Consider the following 20,731-nt stretch of genomic DNA (forward strand, 5'->3'; position numbering starts at 1 on the left):
CAGGATGCCCGCGCGGGATTTCTGCTTGTGTGTGCCTTCAGATAAAATGCCTGGCCACCATTGTGGATGGCCCAAATATATGAATATTCTCATTTACCGAATTCAAAGAAATCAAATCAAATGAGAGTTCTGAGACCCTCAGCGGATTCGCACCTCAGGAGGCAGGAAGCCACGTAGGGCCCGGCTCCGCACAGGCCTGTGCCACGTAGGGCCCGGCTCCGCACAGGCCTGGAGGCTGGGCGTGGCCTTTGTCTGGAGCCCGCCTTCGGTCCTGGTACAGCCACCTTGTGCTCAGTCCTGGCAGAGTTTTGAAGCGGGTCGGCCACGTCTCTGTTCTTCGTTCTCGTGACTTCTTATCTATTTATTGCATTTTTACCAGCGTAGCTCAGTTCATTAGGTCCCTTGTCTGGCCTCCGAACCCCAGGGGTAGTGTGCCATTAAAAGAAGCTCCACGGTTTAAAAGAACCAACCACATTTGGCTCAACTGTGGCTCAGTCCCTTTTGAAATTTGTGTCTTGCTACCTATGTTAATCTGCTCGTCCACCGTAGATGGGGGACTTAACAGGAATTTATTCTCTCGAAGCCTGGAGGCCGAAGTGTGAGACGAAGGGGTCGGCAGGGGCGGTTTCTCAGGAGGCATCGCCCTTGCTTCATGGATGCCGCCTTCTCCTTGGGTCTTTCATGCCATCTTTCCTGTGTGTGTGTTTGTTCTTAGAAACCCCAGTTCTATTGGGTTAGGGCTTCTCTGAACGATCGCCTTTAATCTTAGTCCTTGAAGTCTCTCTCCAAATACGGGCACACTGTGAGTTACTGGAGGTTAGGGCTTCAACATACGAATTGGGGGTGGAGGGTGCACCGTTGAGGCCCCCAGGCTGTCCACTAATGTAGCAGCTTGGTGCACCCTTGTTCCAGAAGTGTTTTTATTCTGACAGGGGTTTGTAACTCATAGACTCCTAGCAAGAACTGGGAGATTCCTAACACTTCCCAAGGAAGGCCGGAATTGCTTATCAGCAAATAGCCGTGGCTCCTGCGCAAGCTGGGGAGGCAGTGACCAAAGACATGGTTCTCAGTAGAAATAAGACCCAGAAGCAATTTTCTTGCAATTAGCATGTCAGAAGACTCCAGTGCCTTGTTTTCAAAGTCACTAAGGACTTGAAGGGACCACTTCAATTTTTTTTTTAACTTATAGTTTGCTGCATTTTGCGGGAGAAGTAATAGCCTAGACTGCAATGTGGAGATTCTTGCTAATGTCCAAGGTCTACTGTGGTAGAAACAACAAGAACTTAAACTTAATTAAAGTTCCCTTTCAGCAGAACCCCTTCTTCATGGCACAGACTAGACAGGGAAAATCCTGCAAGGTTTTCAGTTCCTCGAGGAGCTGAAGAAACTCTCACAACATCAGTCCTCTTGGGTGAGAGGAAACCCCTGTGGTCCGCCACCTTGAAGGAAGCCCAGCAGGACGAAAGTGGGGGCTTTGATAGCTGCAGGTGGGGACAGAGACCTGTCTGCAGCCGGCGCACCGTGGCCTGAGAGACACCACTCAGCGGACCAGCTTCAGGTGAAGTAACAAATGTAATAGCGTGATTACACGCTCCACTAGGAAGTGGAATAGCCTTTTCTCTTCATTTACCCGTTACCACGAAACCTCTACATCTGCCAACACACTCACATACCCCTGTTTAAAAGAACGTGACCTGCTCTGGCTCCCGAGCTCACTCGGGGGGCTGATGTAGCTCCTTCAGACTTCCACGCGTGCCCTGGAACACCGATTCCTGGCCACATGGTCACCAAATTTCCCCGGTGATTTGGACTCTGGCCCCAGGTGGACCCCACAACCTTGGCCCAAACTTTTACTCAATATGAACTTGTTTTCTCGTCTTCAAAAAGTAACTCTACACTGCTTGCTTCATGGACTCGCGTCAGGATTGTGTGGAGTTACATGACAAGAACTTGAAGATGGTGACGCACCATGCAGATGCCAGGCATTGTCCTCGAGGCAACTGCACAGTCACACCCGATTGACTTACCTTTACGTCCTTGCTTTCTGTGGGCAAAGAGTTCACCCCCTCTACAAAAGTATAGGTTTTCTACCACAGAGATAATTTTGTACTTCCTGTTAGTTGGAAAGATTTCATTGTTGCTTATCCGGTCACTCTGAGATGAACCGGCATGGTGGTGGGGACTGTGGTGGATTTAGAAGGTTCCTGAAGTTTGCTGCAGGCGAAATCAGCAGAAGAACCAGAGCAGCAACCAGCTTGTCATGCTCGGTCTGTGTCCCTCCACCTCACATGCCTGCGGCCTGGATGGCTGCTCCGTCCTGCTTTTCCTGCATGGGGGGATAACAGGCCGCAAGCCACAATACGTATTGTATCATAGTGCTCGCTTGATCCCGTAAATCTGATTATCGAGTCCAACCCATGTCACTCTCCTCCACCTTGGGGGAAGGAGGGCAACACTCATTAGCACCTCTGATGGGTCAATGACATGCCACATACGTGTGCACACACATACTACTATTAGTGTCAGTACGGAATTTCATTTAACCCTTTCCATAACCCTAGAGCTGGTGTTCATTATCTTCCTTTGACAGAAGAAATGAGGGTCCAGAAGACAGGCAGTCTGTCTATGGGAGTCCAGTTTTTTTGTCTAAAGCTCAGTCCATTTTCTTTCCCCTACTCCACAGGGGCCTGAGCTTCCTGACAAGGAGCACTTCGTCCAAGGGTAAACTTTTTTTAGGGATCTCCCACAGGGTAGCAGTTGTGCCTTAGTGTCTTCATTAAATCCAGTATATTAAATGCTGCGTGAACTTGGTCACACTGTAAACCGAGTGTCCGTCTCATGGACCACCATGAGTCACGTGGCTTTGGAAGCTGGAGACGCATCCACGGTTCTATCTACAGCCTCGAGGCTGTGCCTGCTGCGCAGTTGGGTTTGTGGGCCACCGTCAGAGTTCCAGGTCTCGCCGGGCACAGTGGTCTCAGGTGGGGGGCTGCTCACGGCACCCCGGCTGGGGCAATGGCCTTTCTGCAGAGGCCTTGGGCTGAGAGTAGCCCCGAGCCAGGTCCCCCCTCCTGGGGACTGGAACTTTAGCAGCTGCAGCTGCTGATGAAAGCTTAGCCCCCCAACTCCTCGTGGCTAAGGGTGGCCGCCCATCAGAGTCCTGACTGCCAGGCGTGGGTACAGTGACGGGGTCCCACCTCCGGGCTGTGTGTGCTTGGAGGGGTGTTCTCCCTCCCCGCAAGTTGCAAGGGGATGTGCACCCGAGACTGCAGGGCAGGGCCTCGCCTCCTATGCGAGCCTCGCGTGGGAGGGAGATTCCCAAGGCGCCGTCCCAGGCTGGACCCAGGCTGGGCTTGTTTTGGGTCTTCTCTGTCCGCGCCAGTAGCTGAAGCTCACCCTAGCCAAGCAGCCTTCAGCCATACTGGCGATGAACTCTCAGTCACCTCTCTGAAGATCTTAATTAAAATGTTTGCTTAATTAAAACATCTTTAATCAAATCTTAAGAGCACGGCTGAGCTAGGGAAGGTGTGGCTTCCTCCAGGTCTGCCAGGCGTTCGCGGGAGTCCTGGCGAAGTGAGCTCCCCGCCCACGCCACGTCTTGTCCCTTCCCTCGGCTGCCCTGAGCCGTCCTCAGCTCCGCGGGCTGCCACAGCCCCTCCCCGGCCTGCCTTGCCCTCTCCCAGTCCGGTCTCCACAAAAACCCGCCAAAAAACACGGAACCAAGTATGTCTATCCTGCTTAAAGCGCTTTGCCTGTTGCCTGTTTTCTGGGTGACGTGCGCGCTCTTCAGCTTGGCGGCACGACTGGGATTAACTGCTCCCAGCTTGGCAGAGACTGTGACACACACACCACCACCCCCCGCCCCCCGCCGTTTCTGGCACTGTGGCCTTCGCCCACCATCCTGGACAAGCGCTCTCTTGCCTGGGCCCTGTTCCCGGGGCTCAGGCCTCCCTCAGTCTTGCAGCTGAGCCTTTTCCTTCAGCTTGAAGTATCTCCTCTTCAGCAAGGTCTTCCCCGACCCCCCCTGACTGCAGCGGTGCTCCCAGACCACACTGCCGGGGCTCCCCAAGTCGCTTCCTGCCTGACACCGGTGTGCCTGGAAGGACCTGTGTGCCTGCCGCGGCCCTCTCCCCGTGCATGGATGCGTGCACGAGCCTGTGCCCCTGCCCGGGCGCGGGAGCCGGCGCGAGAGGGCGGGCAGCCCAGCATGCTGTGCCAGCCGGTGCTGGGCGGCTTCACCGGCCCCTTCCACCTTGACACCTTGAGCCCCAGGACGCCTCCACTTTCCCAATATCGTTTCTCCAGCTCGTGTTCCGAATACCCCTGTTCATTTCCTCTGCTTGGCTCCCACCCGCTGTCCTCAGAGGCCGCCTAGCCCCACTGTCCCTCCATGCTGCCCGCCGCCCACTCCTAGGGCACTCCCAGTCGGGCACAGACTGTCTCCGGCCTGACCTGGGGCCACACTGTCGTGGTGTGGTTTCAGGGGCCGCCACAGCATTAAAGCCACTAGTAGGGGATTAATGGGACTCCTCAGCCAGGGATTGGGACTGGAACTCCCCCAGGACTCCTTTCTATTCAGTGCCCTGGACTGCAGCTCCCTCCCCCAGCACAGACCAGGAGCATTGCTCTAGGTGGGCTGGCCCCAGGACGCCCCAGAGAATTGGGGGTGCAGAAGGTCCATCCCATCTTCTGCAGGTTTGCCTCACGACCTCACGACAGGTGCACAGTGGAGAAAGGGACTTGTCTGCTGGGAAGCATTAACTGGAGAGAGAAAAATTCTGTTTCTAGCTGTTTCGCATCAAGTTGGCAATTAAGAGCTGGTGTTCACATATTTGAACTTGCCAAATTAATATCTGAACTTCGTTGTGCTGACCCTTTTATTTCCTTTTTTTTTTTTTAAAGAAGTCACCAGTTTCGAAGGACTATCCTTTTTTTAGACCATGTACAAGGAATCTATCATCTGCAAATAATTAGACAGTGGAAATGACATTGTATTGCTAATGAGCAGATGTGCATGCTTATAGTGGAGGAACAGCTGCACACAGATTAAATGCAAAAACGACCCAACCCGGCATTATGATTCTGAAAGGGATGTTGTTCTTTTAAGAATTTCAGAAACAGGGAAAAAAATCAAACAAAGAATTTAACTGATATTTGTCTTTATTAATTGTTCTTTCAACTGCACTTTCCTCGCCTGACATCACCACACACGGCGCACATGGCGTCTGCCTCTCCAGATCCTGTCTCGTTGAACACCACGCAGCTCATGTTTACATTCTTCCTCTTCTCGAGCTCTATGGACTTGGGGTGTCTGAGCAGCAGGAGAGGCTCTGCTGGTGTCTTCTCAGGGCTGAGCATAGGGCTAGGTGCTGACATGCAGGTGCTTCCATTTGACCCACCAAGTTGCCTCTGGATAGGTGGTCTTGGGCCCATTTTTCAGATGAACAAACAGGCCCAGAGAGATGGAATGATTTGGCCTGAACCAGTTGGTTCCCTGTGTGCAGAGCTGGAATTTTGACTGAAGGACTCAATTCCAGAGCTTGTTTGTTTCCACTGTCCAGCACACAGGCTGTGGCAGGAGGCTACTTCAGTGGGAATAACAGCAGATTCTCCAGCAAGCCTTTCTGTCCTCATGAGTGCCTGGTGATATCCGTCATGATAGAATCTTGTTAAGGCTTTGCAGGATGAAGAGGCTTTTGAAAACTTGCAGCAAGGAAGATTTCCAAATATTTTAGATAGGAATAGTTAGGTGGTTTACAATTGCTAAAATGATACAAAATTAATAAGAAATGAAGTCAAAAGAATTCCATTACTTCCCATACAATAGCAGTAAACTAGATAAAAGCCAGAGCTGATTAAATTGGCAGGAACTAGAATTTCCAGAATTTGGTAATGGTGGACTGGGGAATTCGGATCAACTTTCTCACCAAAAGCAACCTAAATACTGGAGAAGATGTAAAAACACAAAAGCATCACATCGTAGAGTCTATAAAAGTGTTAGGAATTACCAGGTTGAAAGGAAGAAACCACAGGACTCTATACAGGTAAGCAGAAGACTGAAACACCTTTGTTCTGAGGGACTTTGCCAACCCCAGAAAAGTTTAGCTTTGACAGCCTTACTTAGGCTGCAGCAAGTGTGACCAGCATGGTTGAAGCACCGGGGCTAGCACACGCACACACACACACACACACACACACACACACACAAAGCAGCACCCTGCCCCATCGCACAGGGATGCATATGAGGCTGTAAGGCTCAATCCATTTCAGGATTAAGAGCATGTAGATTATGTTTCTCTTACCCTAGTGCAATTATGCTGTGAATGGAGCAAAAAGATGTAGAAGATTCTCCTATGTTAGAAAGTAGGAAGTTTTCTAAATATCTTCTGGATAAAAGATAAATCAGAATGGAAATTAGAAACCATTTTAAACTGGTAATTAAAACACTACACATCAAATCTTATAGGGCGTAGCTCAGGCAGTTATTAGAGGGAAATGTAGAGTTGTAAATTTATTCACTAGAGGAGGAGAAAGACTGAGCTAAGAGCATCCATCATAAGGAGCTGGAAGTCTAACAACACAAATACACCAGTGAAGAAGAAAGAATAGAGACCCAAAATGAATGAAATGGAGAGTAAACAAATAGAATCTACAAAGTCTAAAGTTGGTGTTTCAAAATAATAAAATGATAAGACTTTGGTCAGTTGATGACCAAAGTGTAAATGAGAAGCCATAAATACCCAATATCAGAAATAAAATATGGGCTCTCACTTTTTGTCAGCAAATTTAAACATTAGATTAAACAAGCTCTTGAAAGTATAATTTAACAAAGTGAATCAACCTACAATCATCAAGGAAATTGAATCAGTATTTAAAATGCTTCTCATAAAGAAACCACCAAGGGCAGCTGGCTTCCGTAAATTCTACCAATGCTTAAGGAAGAAATGGTTATACTCTCCCACAACTGGAATTCTAGAAGTTAAGAGAGATGCACTTCATCTTATGATCCTTGCACGACCTTGATACAACACCTGGGAAAAGAACAATATAGGGCAGTCTTATTCATGAAATACATGCAGAGGTTTAAGATGAATATTAGCCAACTGAATTTAATAACATATAAGAAGGATAATATATTGTGACTGGTTTAAGTTTCTCCAAGGAATGCAAGGTTGGTTTAGCATGTTTAATATCAATATAATTCACAGCAATGGCAGATTAAAAGAAAAACATGATTATCAAGATAGATAGAAAAAAGGTATTTAATACAGTTCCATATTCACACATACTAAAATATTCATACAAAAAGTGGTTTTCTTAATCCAGTAAATAATGTGTACAAAAGCCTAGAGCCAGCCTCACCCTTAATAGTGAAATACTGAGAAACTGCTAGGCTGTCATTGCAACACCCCAACAGCCTGGTATTGAGAGGCGCGGCTCCTGCAATAAGTCGAGTTAAAAAAACCCAAAATATATGATTGAAAAATGTGGCCGAGGCCTGTTTGCCTTTCCATTTCTCACTTCACAATAGTTCCAGCCTCCCTTGGAGGGGCCACTAGACTGAGTTCTGGACATGACACGTGCTGTCTCCAGGCCTGACCCATAAAGAACTTCTGCTTCCTCTTCCTCTGTCTGCCAGCCAAGCGTGGATCCCGAGGAAACCCGGCTGAGGATGGCTGGGCAGTCCAGAGCCCAGTTCTCTGGGGGTTCATGAAGCAAGACCGTTCTCACTCTTCATTATTACTTGGGCTTAGCATGATCAAGAGATGAATGTCTAGCAAGTTAAGCCACTGGAATTTCAGGGTTTATTTATTTGTCAGGAATTGGTACCTTGAGGTAGAATGTTACCCCAACACTCAAAAAGAAAAAACAACAACAAAAAGCATAGCATTGGTGTAGTGTTTGGCATCTGCAAGGCCAATAATGCCTTTTGGTTATGGTTTGTAATGATGTCAGTTTATTGTGTTGTTGAACGTTTTTCTAAATTCAGTGCAAACCCAAATGAAATTCCAGCAGTCTTTGTTGTTATTTTTGTGGATCTTCAGAACTTATTCTGATGTTTATATGGAAAAGCAAAAGGTCAAGAAATACAAAGATACTCATTCAAGAAGATGGGAGGACTGTTTCTTCCAGATATCAAGGTTTATCATAAAGCAGCAATTATTGAGACAATGTGAATTTGGATGAATAGATGAACGCTGTAGATCAGAGAATCCAGGAAAAGACCCACATCTATGGAAGTGACACATGAAACCAGGAAAGAATGGCTCTTTAATAACTGGTGATAAGATGATTTAGGAACAGATGGGGAAACATTCATATGGGTTTCTACCTCACACCATAGACATAAATCAGTATATAAAAGCCTAACGACATAAATGTGAAGGTAAACTACAAAATCCAAGTAGATAATAAAATGGTCTTAGGTTCATGAAGGCTTTTTTAAAACAAGACACAAAAAGCATTAATTCTATAGAGGCAATGTTTGATTAAAAAAATTAGATTAAAATAAAAAAGTCATAGTTAAAATGAAAATTTAATAAAAAGAGATTGATTATACTTGGCAAAGGACTATAGATAAAAAGTAGATTTAAGAAGGATCTCCATTAGATTAAAAAAAAAAAGACCGTGTGGAAAAAATGGACCAAGGTCTTGACATAGCTTTGAGGAAACACGTAATTGACGTCCTTATTAATCACGGGAATGCAAGTCAAGATCAAGCGAGATGCCATTACAAAACAAGCATACCCGCAACAGCTAAAAGCTCAACGCCAACAGACGTCAGTGAGTTGGCAAGCACGGAGCTGCCAGTGTCCACCCACACCGAGCGGCTTGGTTTTTCTTAGCTGGGGCGACTTTCGTTCTTCCCAGACGGAAGTGAAAGGAGTCAGGAGTTCTGTTCTACATGGACTGGCCATTTGCGTAGTGGGCCATTGGTCATGGTCTCTCCACCCCTTCCCATTCCTTCCCCACCCCATCCCCCCTTTCTTTCTTGTGAAGCAAGAGCTGTCCATCCATTTATTCAATACCTTGAAGTGCAGATGAGATGTCAGTTCAAATTGACAGATTTAGTTTTCAGTTAGGTAAAGCGAGACTATTCCATATTAGTAAGGCTTGTCTTAAAACTTTAGCTAAAGGCCAGATGTGCCAGGAGGGGTTACGTGGGTGTTAAGAAGTCCCGTGGATCACTGTGAGGGATGAAGGGCGTCTTCCTGCTGGAGGACTCCAAGTCCTATGATGTTTTCCCAGGGAGCCCTGTCTTCCTGGTGATGGCAGGGGTAACACTTACACGATCTGTGCTTCTAGTGACAGTCTCTTGGGCTGGGCTTCTTGTGCAATTGCAGCACACAGGCAGCCTTTTTGTAACAAGTCTTGTGGAGGCAGGGTCTGTTTAAGAAGCAAGATGTAGTGGGACTAACTCAGGATATGTGCTTGGAATGTTTGAAGTTCTGAGTCATTCATAGATTCTTTCATTTTCATGAGATAAATTTTGAAGAAGCAGTGGGAGTGTTCAGCTTCTAGTAAATAGAGTGATAGCAGCTAAGCCTCTCCCTGTGCTGATCTCACAAAGACGTCAATAACACGTAGCCATACATCCTGAGCATGGCCAATGCAATATGGAAGTCTGTGATCTTTTTTCTGAGAATGATGTCCCTCTGGCATGCGTAGGCCTACATAAGAAGTTTGATCTCTGAATTTGTAGCAACTTAATATGTCTAATAATACTTAAACAACATATCTAATAAGAATCTATCCACAAATTGAACAACTGAAGTGAGAGAATGTAAGAAACAACAACGCATTAAAGGTGGGCAGTAAATTTCCCGAAATGCAGAGCCTGAGGCAGGGATTCAGCGCTTATGACTTACTGAGGACGTGCTCTTAAAGCAAGCGAGTGGACAGTGTTGTGAAGTAGCGAGACAAGTGGGATAGCAAGGGGGAAGGAGCCGACTAACATGTGGCCTCAGTAACTGGGCCTTTTCCTGATTCACTGTGCAGAGAGGGGAGTTCTGGAGGTGTGACCACGTGGCTTTCCTGGCCAGTGAGATGTAAGAGAAGGTGTGGCATTCAGCGTCTGGGAAGGTCCTTTAAAGAATGAGTAAGTGGGAGGAGGTGTCCCTGCATTTTCCCTTCTTGCCTGGAACTCAGAGGTGATGGCCCTGGCGGAGCGAGAGCCACTTGCTGGGGACAGTTGGGTAGAAGGAAGAAGTCTGAGTCCCTGGTGACCACAGAGACACCCCACGGCCCCTAGACTGCCTACTCAGTAGCTTGCACTTATTTTAAGTGAAAAAGAAGTATATGTCTATCTGTTGGTCACTATTATTTTTGTTTTCTCTGTTAAACTGATGGCAGTCTCTAATTGGTCTGGTAAGATAGGACAACTGGTGTCACAGAGATTTTCCTGAGAGTTATGGTAAGAGGCTGTAGTCGTCAGACAACAGATTATGATTTTTCCGTTGTCTACATTATTGAGTGAGGAAGGAGAAAAGACTTTTGCTTTCTCCACTCGCCTGAGAACCCTTCAGACCGTATGCATGTTGATTTCAATTTGTGCTGATTCGATTAGAGTCTGTAAGAGCCTCTGCGCTTCTTTTCAGTTTTTCAATTTGTAACTTAAAATGCTGTTTCACCAGAAAAAGAAAAATAGTCCTGTGTTTTGTTATCAAATCTCCATTCTTTTGAATTTGGGCATAAAAAATTGAAACTGGTGGCCGTTGAAATTAGTGAATACAAATGAAAATATGAACACCAGAGCCTCCGGCATGCTGCAACTCCTGGGTGCCGTCTGCCCACCGCCCTGACTGCGTACGTGTGGCCGCCTCTGGTTGCCTTGAAAATGGAGGCTTTATACGTGATGATATCAAAAGATGTGGCTCGTTCTGTGAAGTATTATATAAAGCAATTTTGTGCCCCAGGGAACATTTGGCAGTGTCTAGAGATTTCTGATTGTCGGGACAGGTGGGTGCTGCTGGCAGCGGCTGGTAGAATCCGGAGAAGCTGCTGCACGCCCCGCGGTGCGCACAGCCCCACACAGCGAGAGCCGCCAGGGCAAGCTGGCACTCGCAGAGAGTCCTTCGGCGTCCCCCTTCCTCTCATCAGCCGTCCAACGGCGTCTTTGAAAGCACTTAAATTTCACTTCCAGTGTGGTCATGACGTCTTAGCTTTTCCTCCCCTCTTTGAAGCAGCGCGGACTCTCTCGCCTCCTCCAGTGACCGTGTTGTGCCATGTCCTGTGAGCAGAATTGCAGCCGAAGGTTCATGCTTAACCCAAATCACATGGAAGCTCACATTTCTTTAAAAATGTTTTTAATTGAAGGAAAAATGTAATTGAAGTAGCACTGCGTTGGCACGCTGAGTCCATCTCAGGTGTTCATCGTTGACGATCAGCGTGTGCGCACACGACACCAAGTGCACGGCTGCGTGCCCGAGCCCAGCCCTCCCGGGGCACCCTCCCCTCGCTGCTGGTCACCATTAGCTGATCTTAACGTCCAGCGTTTGACTCATTGTAATGTCCTGGGATGACTTCATTGAAAAATCAGGAATTGAGCATATTTATGTCCTAAATCCAGTGGATTGTTGAAGGCGATTTGGCTTGACTTGCTTTCACTTCAGTTTTCAAAAGCATCTTACTCTGGTGAACATGGACTGAGAGTCACTGGCCAGCGCGCTGCTGTCCTGACGTTCACAGCCGTAACAAACCCCTCCGCACCATGAGCCCGGGTAGGAGGTGTGAAATTGAGCGGGTTTTACAGGAGAGTTGCTGACCACGTCCATTTTTCTGTATGATTTTGCTCACTTTGCTCTGAGCATGGAAAGGTCTGAGCAGCAATGTCCTTCGACTGTTCCTGGGAAGAGGAGTGAGAGATTCAGCGCTTGGTTCTGGGAGTTGCGTGAGGATTACGCAGCGGAATGACCCACTATTGCAAGAAACTACCAATCATTTATTCAGCCCACACGACCAGGAAGCACTTACCAAGCAACCCTGAATTGGGCCCTACGGGTCCCAGGTGCTCTTCGGGACTTGACCACCGCAGCCCTGAGCAGCCGGGTCTGGGCTGGCGGAGCCGAGGAGGGCGGCGAGAGAGGACGCGCTACAGGAAAGACAGGCGGGTCCAGACGACAGCCTGGTGTGAGGCATGAAAAGGCGCAAATGGAACATGGATCACTCGGGAGTGGACTCGGGTGCTGAGAGGATGAGCTTGCCAGTCGATAGGGGCGAGAGAGGTGAAAGATAATGAGGTCCAGTTGAGGACAATGGAGCCCAGACGGGAGAATGTCCTACAGGAATGTGACTTTCATGATGAGCCTGAACCCGCGCTTGGGTCGTCCATGTTGACGTGTAAGTTCTCCATTTAGAAAGCGAGAGAGTCCATTGCAGGGTCCCTGGAAGGGCAGGTGTCGACCAAAGACGGAACCAGGAACCCCTGCGTGGTAAGGGAGGGAGAAAGGGAAAAATAGATACAGAATTGTCCAGAGTAGTGAAGCTCTTCGTGAGTGTCACAGCATAGAAGTCAATGTTCTGACGCCTCTGCCGTTTTCCAGAGTCAGCCAAGCACATCCCGGTTTCATCTCTTTCCTCCCAACAAGCCTGCAGGTCAGACCCTTATAATCCTTGTTTTACAAATGAGGTTGGAAGCACAGAGAGATGAGGCGATTTGCATAAAACATGTCAGCGCTTAGACTTAAACTCAGAACCAGGTCTTGTAGCTCCGTGTCCTGGGCACCCTCCCGGAGGGTCCGTGAACAGCTTCTCCCGCATGTGAGTCACCGCTCCGCTCAGAGCTTAAACCAGTGGAGGTTGAAAGAAGTGGTAGGAAGTTCAGTGCTGAACACCTGCAAGTGTGACGAGTTAAAAGTGAGGACGGGACGTCTGCGGTTCTATAGGCTTTTCAGTCTGTTCAGCATCAAATCATGTTTCCTGGTGAACCACCTGCTTGCAAATTTCAGGCTCCTGTTCCTTTCACAAACCCTGTCATCAGCGAACAGAAAGGTGCCTGCATCAGAATTAGCCACACACACGTGCACACACACATCTGTGGCTGTGCCCAACTGTGTTTGACGTTAGAAAATCTCCTAGAAACTTTGGGGAAATGATCCAGTTAAATGGATATTGTTACTCATGAGCAGGCAGAGTCTTGTCCCCTATTTCTCAAGACACGAGGAGATTGAGCCAAGACTCTGGAGTTTTCCTCCATCCCCTCCCAGACTCCGGTGTACACCTCTCCTCTGCCCAACTACACAATTTTGTGAAAGTTTCCAGATATTTCTATCCTTAGGTTGTCATGTAACTATAAGAAAAGCTCTAAATACGGTGTAAAATTGAGGGTCTCATTGTACATCTCTTACCAGTGTATTGAGAATACACTCAGCGGAGGCCATGATTGCACCATTTCTCTGGGATGATTCTTCATCATTCCCACTTTGTGTACAAAAAAAGTCCATTTTTATCCATAAGCAACAATTTCCTCTGTTCTTAAGATAATTCAGAGACCTGCAAGCAAATACACGTATTTATTGTCTTCGGTGTATAAGGCACATAGGATCTAGTGAAACTTGTTAAAAATGTAAATAAATCACACCTGCAGGTTCTCTTATACTCACTACTAACTTCCCTTGCAAAAGAGAGAAAACTAAAGAAGACCCCAGCAGCCCCACGCGGAGCCTGCTTTTCTGCAGCTTGCGCGAATGGGGTGGGGTCAGGTTTGACTGAAGATCGGCCGCCCGGCAGCCTTTTTTTCCTCTCTGGACGATGTTTCAGAAGGATCAGTCATGCTGCCACCATGTCACTGTGCACAAAAGGTAGGGAAGAATATTCCAGAATATCCCTCCGTGTATGTGAAGAAGGGAAAACTGAAGAAATTGCCAAAGTGCCGTAAATGTTTATTCCCCAGTCTCGAGGTTCCGATGGCAAGTGAGCTCTGTGAAGCCTGGGCTTTCTTTATAACCCATCATATTGTGTTATTGTCGCGTGTTAATATATTACACATGTCTAATATGTGATCTATGCAATCTGTTATAATAGCGATGTGACAAGAACAATATGCTGTGACCGTGCTTGTGCTGTGCATGCTGCAAGTGCCCCCCTGCAGCGCCCAGTGTTGCATGATACTGCCGCACTACTTCGCTGAATACGTAGCTTACACAGGAGTGAAATAGGTATCCTTATTTGATATTACGTGATACTGATTAGAGGCATGGACTGGTTTATGTTTATTATGCATTATTAAATTAATGTGTTGGTCATTTTTGGTATTGACTCTGTGAGCCACTGATTAGTTCCCTGGCCCCCTGTGACCTTTGTCGGTGGAAGACTCTGAAGGGGGGAGAATGGACGCCGGGGTGAGAGGGAGCAGGCATCAGAATCCCACACTGGCACACACACCCCTTAGGTAACCTGTGGCCCGACCCTAAATCCTATTAGTTTGTTAGTGTTTCACCCTTTTGGGGCCTGCAGTTTTGGGGGTGAATTCTAGCTCATTGAGCCGTTGGCCGCCTCAGGGAGCCTTCGGTGTTCTCAAGCGACTGCACTTGCTCGCCCAGTAAAAGTCAAACAAAGGAGCTCACCTGCAGCCCTTCCCCATGGTCTTCAGAAAGAGGATTTCATTTCTTTCTGAATTTCCATTTACAAAGCTAGCATGACACAGCACTTTGAGTCAGGCTCCGGTGTTAATGCAGGGCCTTGGATGACAAGACACACACTTGCACCTTCTTCATGCAACAGATACTCGTAGAACTTTGCCCATCTGCCTGCACCAGACCAGGTAGAGGGGTAACGCCCGCCGTGTGGAAGGAGAGGAAGGGCAGTGATCAGATGATGGCGCTGCTGGGTGATGAAGCCTCCCAAGAGGGGCCCTGCACGGCCTGGGGAGCCAGGGGCTGTCACAGTGGTGAGGGCGTCCAGGGAGGTTTGGCAGAGAAGACACTTGAACAAGAGGGATGGGCTGGAACATCCAGTGGGAAGAGCGTGCATGCTGGTGGGGTGCAGAGGGGCATCACGCCTGGTCTCCCTGGTTTGAAATTCAAAACACTGCTGACAGATCAAATAAGGGAACCTTGAAAATATCTGGGCAAACTCTAAACCCTGCTGCTGGAAGTGTGGTCTAGGACCCGTGCCACCTGTACGCAGGTGAGCAATGCAGATCTCGGGCCCCCCCAGACCTGCTGAGCCAGGATCTGTCTGCTGCTTCGCACCAGATGGGGTGCGTTACTATTGCAATTATAGCTGCTCCTGTTGGGAGGCCAACTTCAACCACAGGAGTTTGGGGGCACTAGTTAAAATGAAGCTGGTTCTTGAATGTTCCAGTAAGTTGGCTGAGTTTGTTTTGACTACAGCATGGAGAGCGGTAGGACATCCATGCTGAGCCTGTGGCTGTTGAACTCTGGGGACTCTGTTGCCCGGATAGAAGGGGCCCCCGTGTCCACTCCCCTTCTGCAGCAGGGAGGCCGGGTGCTGGGTGGCTGCCAGTCCCGGGTGATCCTTTAATGCAGGCAAACTGATCTGAGGCAAACGCCTCACCGCATAGCTCTGCTCACTGTCACCACCTGTGTGCCAAGCACCACGTGAGCCGCACTCCCAGGGATTACCCCGTCTCCTCACCTGCCAAGTGAGGGGCAGCAGTACCTGCTGGAGGGGCTTCCTTAGGATCCTGGAAGTGCATCACAGTGCTTTGCAGGTGGCGGCCAGAACGGGCTGTGATTTAACGCTGCCTCGAAAAATACGCATTAGCAGAGCATCTACTGTGGCCCAGCCCGGCGGTTAAAAGTCCGAGGACATGTGTTTTAAGTAAAACGGTCAAATCGTGTTTGGTTCCCGCTTCTTTGAGGGGAGCGCTGTCTCCGTGAGACGCCGTCACAGTGACAGTGCGCCCCGCGCCCTGCCGGCCCCCTTAACCCTGTCTCCGCTTTCCCAGGCCTGCGGCAAGGCAACGACCACGGGTCCCAGTACCGCTCGGCCGTCTACCCGACCTGCGCGCAGCACCTGCAGGCCGCCCTGCGCTCCAGGGAGGACTACCAGAAGGTAGGCGCCCTCGCGGCCCCTCTGGGGAAGGTTGGTTCTTTCGTCTGGCGCCGCGCTCCGCCGCGCACAATCTGGAAATGGCGCTCACCCTCTGGGAGTCGCAGGATGTGCGGCCGAGGCTCTCAGGGACAGCCCTTGAGCGTGTCTTTTTAAAATCAGCGCATCTGGACGTGGCTTCACGTCGGCTCCTCCTCCTTCCTGTCCCTCTCCACCCGCCTCTGAATCACTGTCTCCTCTTCTCCGCACCCGGGGGCGACAGCGACGCAGCCCCACAGCTCAGGGGCAGGCGGCCCGTGCCCAGGCTGGCTGGGCTGGCGCGGGGAGGCCCGCCGTGGGCCTCTCAGCAGCAGGTCGGCGGCTGTCTCCTCCCGGCTCTCCTCATCGTCCTCCCCGTGTGCCCGTCTGTCTGTGTCCAGATGTCCCCCTTCGTAAGAACTCCGGTCACCCTGGATCAGCGCCCCCCCAGTGACCAAATTTTAACTCAGGGGCCTCTGTGAAGTCATGCTCTGGGGCGTGCTGGGGGTGGGGACTCCATGGGGGGCGGACAGTTCGACCTAGATGCGCTCTCTCTTGCTGGTACAGTAAACTGACTTGATAAAAATACTTTTCAGTGATAACAAATTACGCACAAAATACTTATTTCCACTATTAATTTGTATTTTGAAAAAACTCCTCCAATTATAGGGATTTAGTGCTTTTATGAACAATTTGAGCTGCCTTAATTTTTAGGACTTCACGGCCGTGGCCACATTCCCAGTGCCGGGCAGCCACGCGTGGCCAGTAACCGCTCTGCTGGGGTGCAGTAACTCCCCTGCACCATGCAACTGGGGGGGTGACAGCTTTGTCTTATTTCATTTTAATTACTGTAAGTGCATCATTAAATAACCACACGCGGCTGGTTTTCCCTGAATGGTCCAGTAGAAGGTGATGGGGGTACATGTGAGCTTGAGGGGCTGAGGCATGTGGGACTGGCTCCCTCGCTGGAGACTCGGGGTTCCAAGCCTTGGAGCCCAGTGCCTCTGGCATCAGAGTTGCTGCAGCGGGAGCTCCTCTGTCCCCCTGCCCTGGAGCCTCTGCTAAGGGCCAAGTGGCCTCCTCACAGTCACCCTAGGGAGACCCCGTCCGAGCGCGCCTGAGCAGGGTGATTGTGACATCGCCCAGGGCCACGCTGTCGCCGTTTCAGGAACCAGAGGACCAGGCGCCTCCCTGGTGCGCCCCGGTGAGTGCACGGTGACCGCCGAGAGGTCTGTGGACGGACGGCTCTGCGCCTCGGGCTGTGTGATTTCGTGGGGCTGGAGGAAGGGGCCGGGAAAGGACAGAGGAGGCACGTACCAGTACCAGGTGCCCTGCTCTGGGAGCTGGGGGTTTCTTCTTTGAGGGAGGAGGGGGGCCTTTGTCCCCTGGGGGCCTTCCACTGCGGGCTCCCTGCCCTTCTAGGTGTAGATGGGCGCAGGGTGCGGCATCCCTGTGGCAGGAGGAGGGAGGCAGCTGGCAGGTGAGAGGGCACAGCAGGTGCCTGGCAGAGAGCACACACTGCTGCCAGGCTGGAGAGGAGCTGTAGAGGGGCTGATGGCACCTCTGAGGGCCCCCGTGCACCCCACAGGTCACTCACTGACCGCATATACCACAATTCAGTGACTTTCGGGCACTTCTGTTAAAGCAGAGAAAGAAAAACACAAGTTTAATTTTTATCCAGCCACAGCGATTACACATGGTCATCTCCTGGCCGTTTATGCAACATGCAGACGTGTGATGTGGTGGGCACTTGTAAGAGCCACCATTGCGTGCCCCGTGCTCTGGTCAGGGACCGATGGCATCTGTGATGGTGGTGCCTGGACATGACCCGGTGCAGGGCCGCTGCACGCCTGGGTCTGTGCCATTGATCCCTGTGACATGCGCTCGGCGGTGAGACAGCCCAGCAGCACCTTCTAGAACGTCCCCTCTCTGGAGCCATGTAGTACCAGGGCACTTACGTGGTGTGAAGGACTGTTACACACTTTGTATAAACGGTGTCATTGATGTACCTGGGATACCTGCACAGCTGTGACGTGCGTTGAGATACAGGACGAGGCTCTGTGTCTCTGTGGAATGGTGTGAGTGCTCGTGCGTCTCTTGTGCCAGCTCTGAAACATACATGCAGCGCTCACGGTCCCTTCAGTCAGTATAATTGATAATCTATCCCCCGCCCCCGCCACAGCTAGTTTTCAGTGAAGGGTGGCGTAAGGAACTTCTACACCATCGAGTTCATCTGTCCTTTTACATTTGCCTTAAAAATAATGTGGTTTCTAATAGATCCCTCAAAATAGGGGAGACTCAGATATCGCCATTCGCCCTAACAGTTCAGTGACGGGAGGTGGGCTGGAGAGGTCGACACCCCTGGAGTCGCGACCCTGGGTATTGTATCGAGGACCATCTGGAGCAAATTCCTGCAAAGCAGAGGCCTTTCCTCCAGGGAGGGCGCCCCCCCCCCAAGTGCCAGGCTCCCCTCTGGGGATGGCCTGCTCGTGGGAAACGTCTGGGTGTGTTTCTGGGGAGCGGGAGAGAGTTCAGATGACTCAAGCCATCGTTTCTGTCAGCTACTTTCCCCTTCAAGATCTGCCACTGGTGCTGTCGCTCCATCATGGGGATTCCACTTACTTGAGCCCTGGGGGGACCCTGTGCGCTCATTCTAGCCCTGACTCCGGCTACTAATTTAACAGTTTCGCTAGTTCGCCCCCAGTGACCCCCTGTAACCCGCCTCTTCAGCAGCTTCTTCTTCCGCGAGTGGAGAGTGACAGGATTGCTTACCACCGAGCAGCCATTTGAACATAAAATTAGCTGATTTTTATCACAGGGACCAATTGTTGAGCTAATTAGATGTGCAGTACTGCTGATGAGCCAGAAACCCAGAGTGATTTTCCACTGAAACTGTGGTTTTCTGCAAAGTTGGCTGGGCCGTGGGCCCTGTGCCCCCCAACAACCGGAGGACACGGAAAGGCTGGTGAAGCCGCTCTTGTCTCCACAGAGGAGCGGAGTGAGGCCTGGGCTGGGCTCGCCAACCTTGGCTGGGCCGGGTCCTGCTGGCAGAACTGACAGCAACCTCGGGTCTTCCAAGCCAGGGACTTTGCATAAAATGGGGGTGTTTTTGCCTTTGCACAAAGCCTGCGCCTCTTCCCTCTGCTTGCCCTCCAGCTGTGGTGAACTGCCGCCCATCTGGGTAACTCCTGGGAGCTTTCCTTAACTGTGTGTTTTCATATTTTGTCCTCAGAGTCCATGGTGGAATTATTTGCTTACGGTATTGATGGGAGGACAGTGTCTGATGTATCAGTAATTAGTTTTGGATTATCAAGTACTGATAGTTTATCTCCCTGGTGAGCCTGTCACAACAAACTTTCTCTAATATTCTAAACCGAGTCGTGGCCGCTGGCGGGGGCGGGGGGGCGGGGTTCACGTGTGTCCCTCGTCCTGCAGAGGCGACTCTTCCCCCGCTTAGGAATTCAATCTTTTGATCAGTGTAGATAGGTTTCTTCATATTGGTAGAGAAATAATAAATCTAAAGCCTGCTTTGGCCTCCTGAAGCAAACTTCCCTCTGGGTTACCTCTTTGGGTGATTGCTTAAATTAGTCACCGTGTTTCAAATATGAAGCAATGTTTTTAGAACCTCTGTCCATCCCTCCTGGTTGTTCATCCAGCCAGCGGCCCACCCACTCACCCATCCATCTGCCCTATCTTTAAGATAGCGCTAATCTCTAAATATTTACATTTTATCTTTAAATTTCAATTATTTAGCAATCTATCCCCTGTCCTTTCGGCTCTCCTTGCACTATCATTTTAAAGGAAAGAGCCGGAGTTGAGAAATGAAAACAATGGGCAGTGATTGGATGGCATCAAGCCTTGCTTGGAATTTTGCTCAGCTTTGATTATTTCATTTTCTTCCCAAAGTACTTAGATTGCAGCAAATATTTATTGACTCCCCATGGTCTCCATGAAGCCCTGGCCAGTTGTGGTTTTGGCTGCTCTGTGTGTGTGTGTGTGTGTGTGTGTGTGTGTGTGTGTGTGTGTGTGTGTGAGAGAGAGAGAGAGAGAGAGAGAGCGCGAGCAGCTGTCATTTTCAAATACCCTACCTGCCGGTGTACTGAGGGGTTTTTGCTGCTGCTTCCCGCAAGTTCAGATGCTCATGATGCTCAGGTTTCTGGCCCGGCTACCCTCTGGGGTCCAGAGCCCCAGATTCCACTGTCCGTTTGCTATTTCCACTTACTTGTCAACCAGGTTTTTCCTAAGTGGGAAAGCCACTCCGAGCTCAGCTCCTGCTGCCCCTTTCTCTTCCTCATGTCTGGCCACCTCCCTCTCTTACACACTGCCTGTCACCCTTAGGGCCCACCGAGTAACTCAGGATAATCTCCCCATCTCAAGAGTCTTAAACACCGCCACTAAATCTCTGCCACCCAAAGTCACACTCGCACGTTCCAGGCAATAGGGCGTGGGCATTTTGGAGCGACCGTTGTTTAGCCTGCCACGGCCCCACGGCCTGGCTCCCGCCCACCCTGCGGAACATCCGCCCCAGGCCTGGCACTGAGGCCGGGCTCTCCTTTCCTGCGCTGCTCAGCAGAGGCGGGTGCCCTCCTGGCTTCCCTGGATCCAGGGCCGCACACACAACACACCCGGCTCCCCAAACAGCACGGACTTGATCTCTCTCTTAGGGTCTTTGAGGAACTTTGAAGGGGGGAAGAAACTT

The 20,731-nt window shown here is 50.0% G+C and overlaps 1 protein-coding gene across 1 annotated transcript in view; it reads left to right on the forward strand.

Moving 5' to 3' along the window:
• Positions 1–20,731, forward strand: part of MSRA (methionine sulfoxide reductase A) — a 243,706-nt gene that overhangs the window by 169,805 nt on the left and 53,170 nt on the right. Inside the window, exon 5 of the mRNA XM_037526539.2 lies at positions 15,911–16,017. Within this exon, the coding sequence (XP_037382436.2) occupies positions 15,911–16,017 (107 nt within the window). The remainder of the gene's footprint in view (positions 1–15,910; positions 16,018–20,731) is intronic.

This window comes from Talpa occidentalis, unplaced genomic scaffold (assembly GCF_014898055.3).
Source record: "Talpa occidentalis isolate TD23 unplaced genomic scaffold, MPIMG_talOcc4v2.1 talOcc4.4, whole genome shotgun sequence".
Classification (NCBI taxonomy): Eukaryota; Metazoa; Chordata; class Mammalia; order Eulipotyphla; family Talpidae; genus Talpa; species Talpa occidentalis.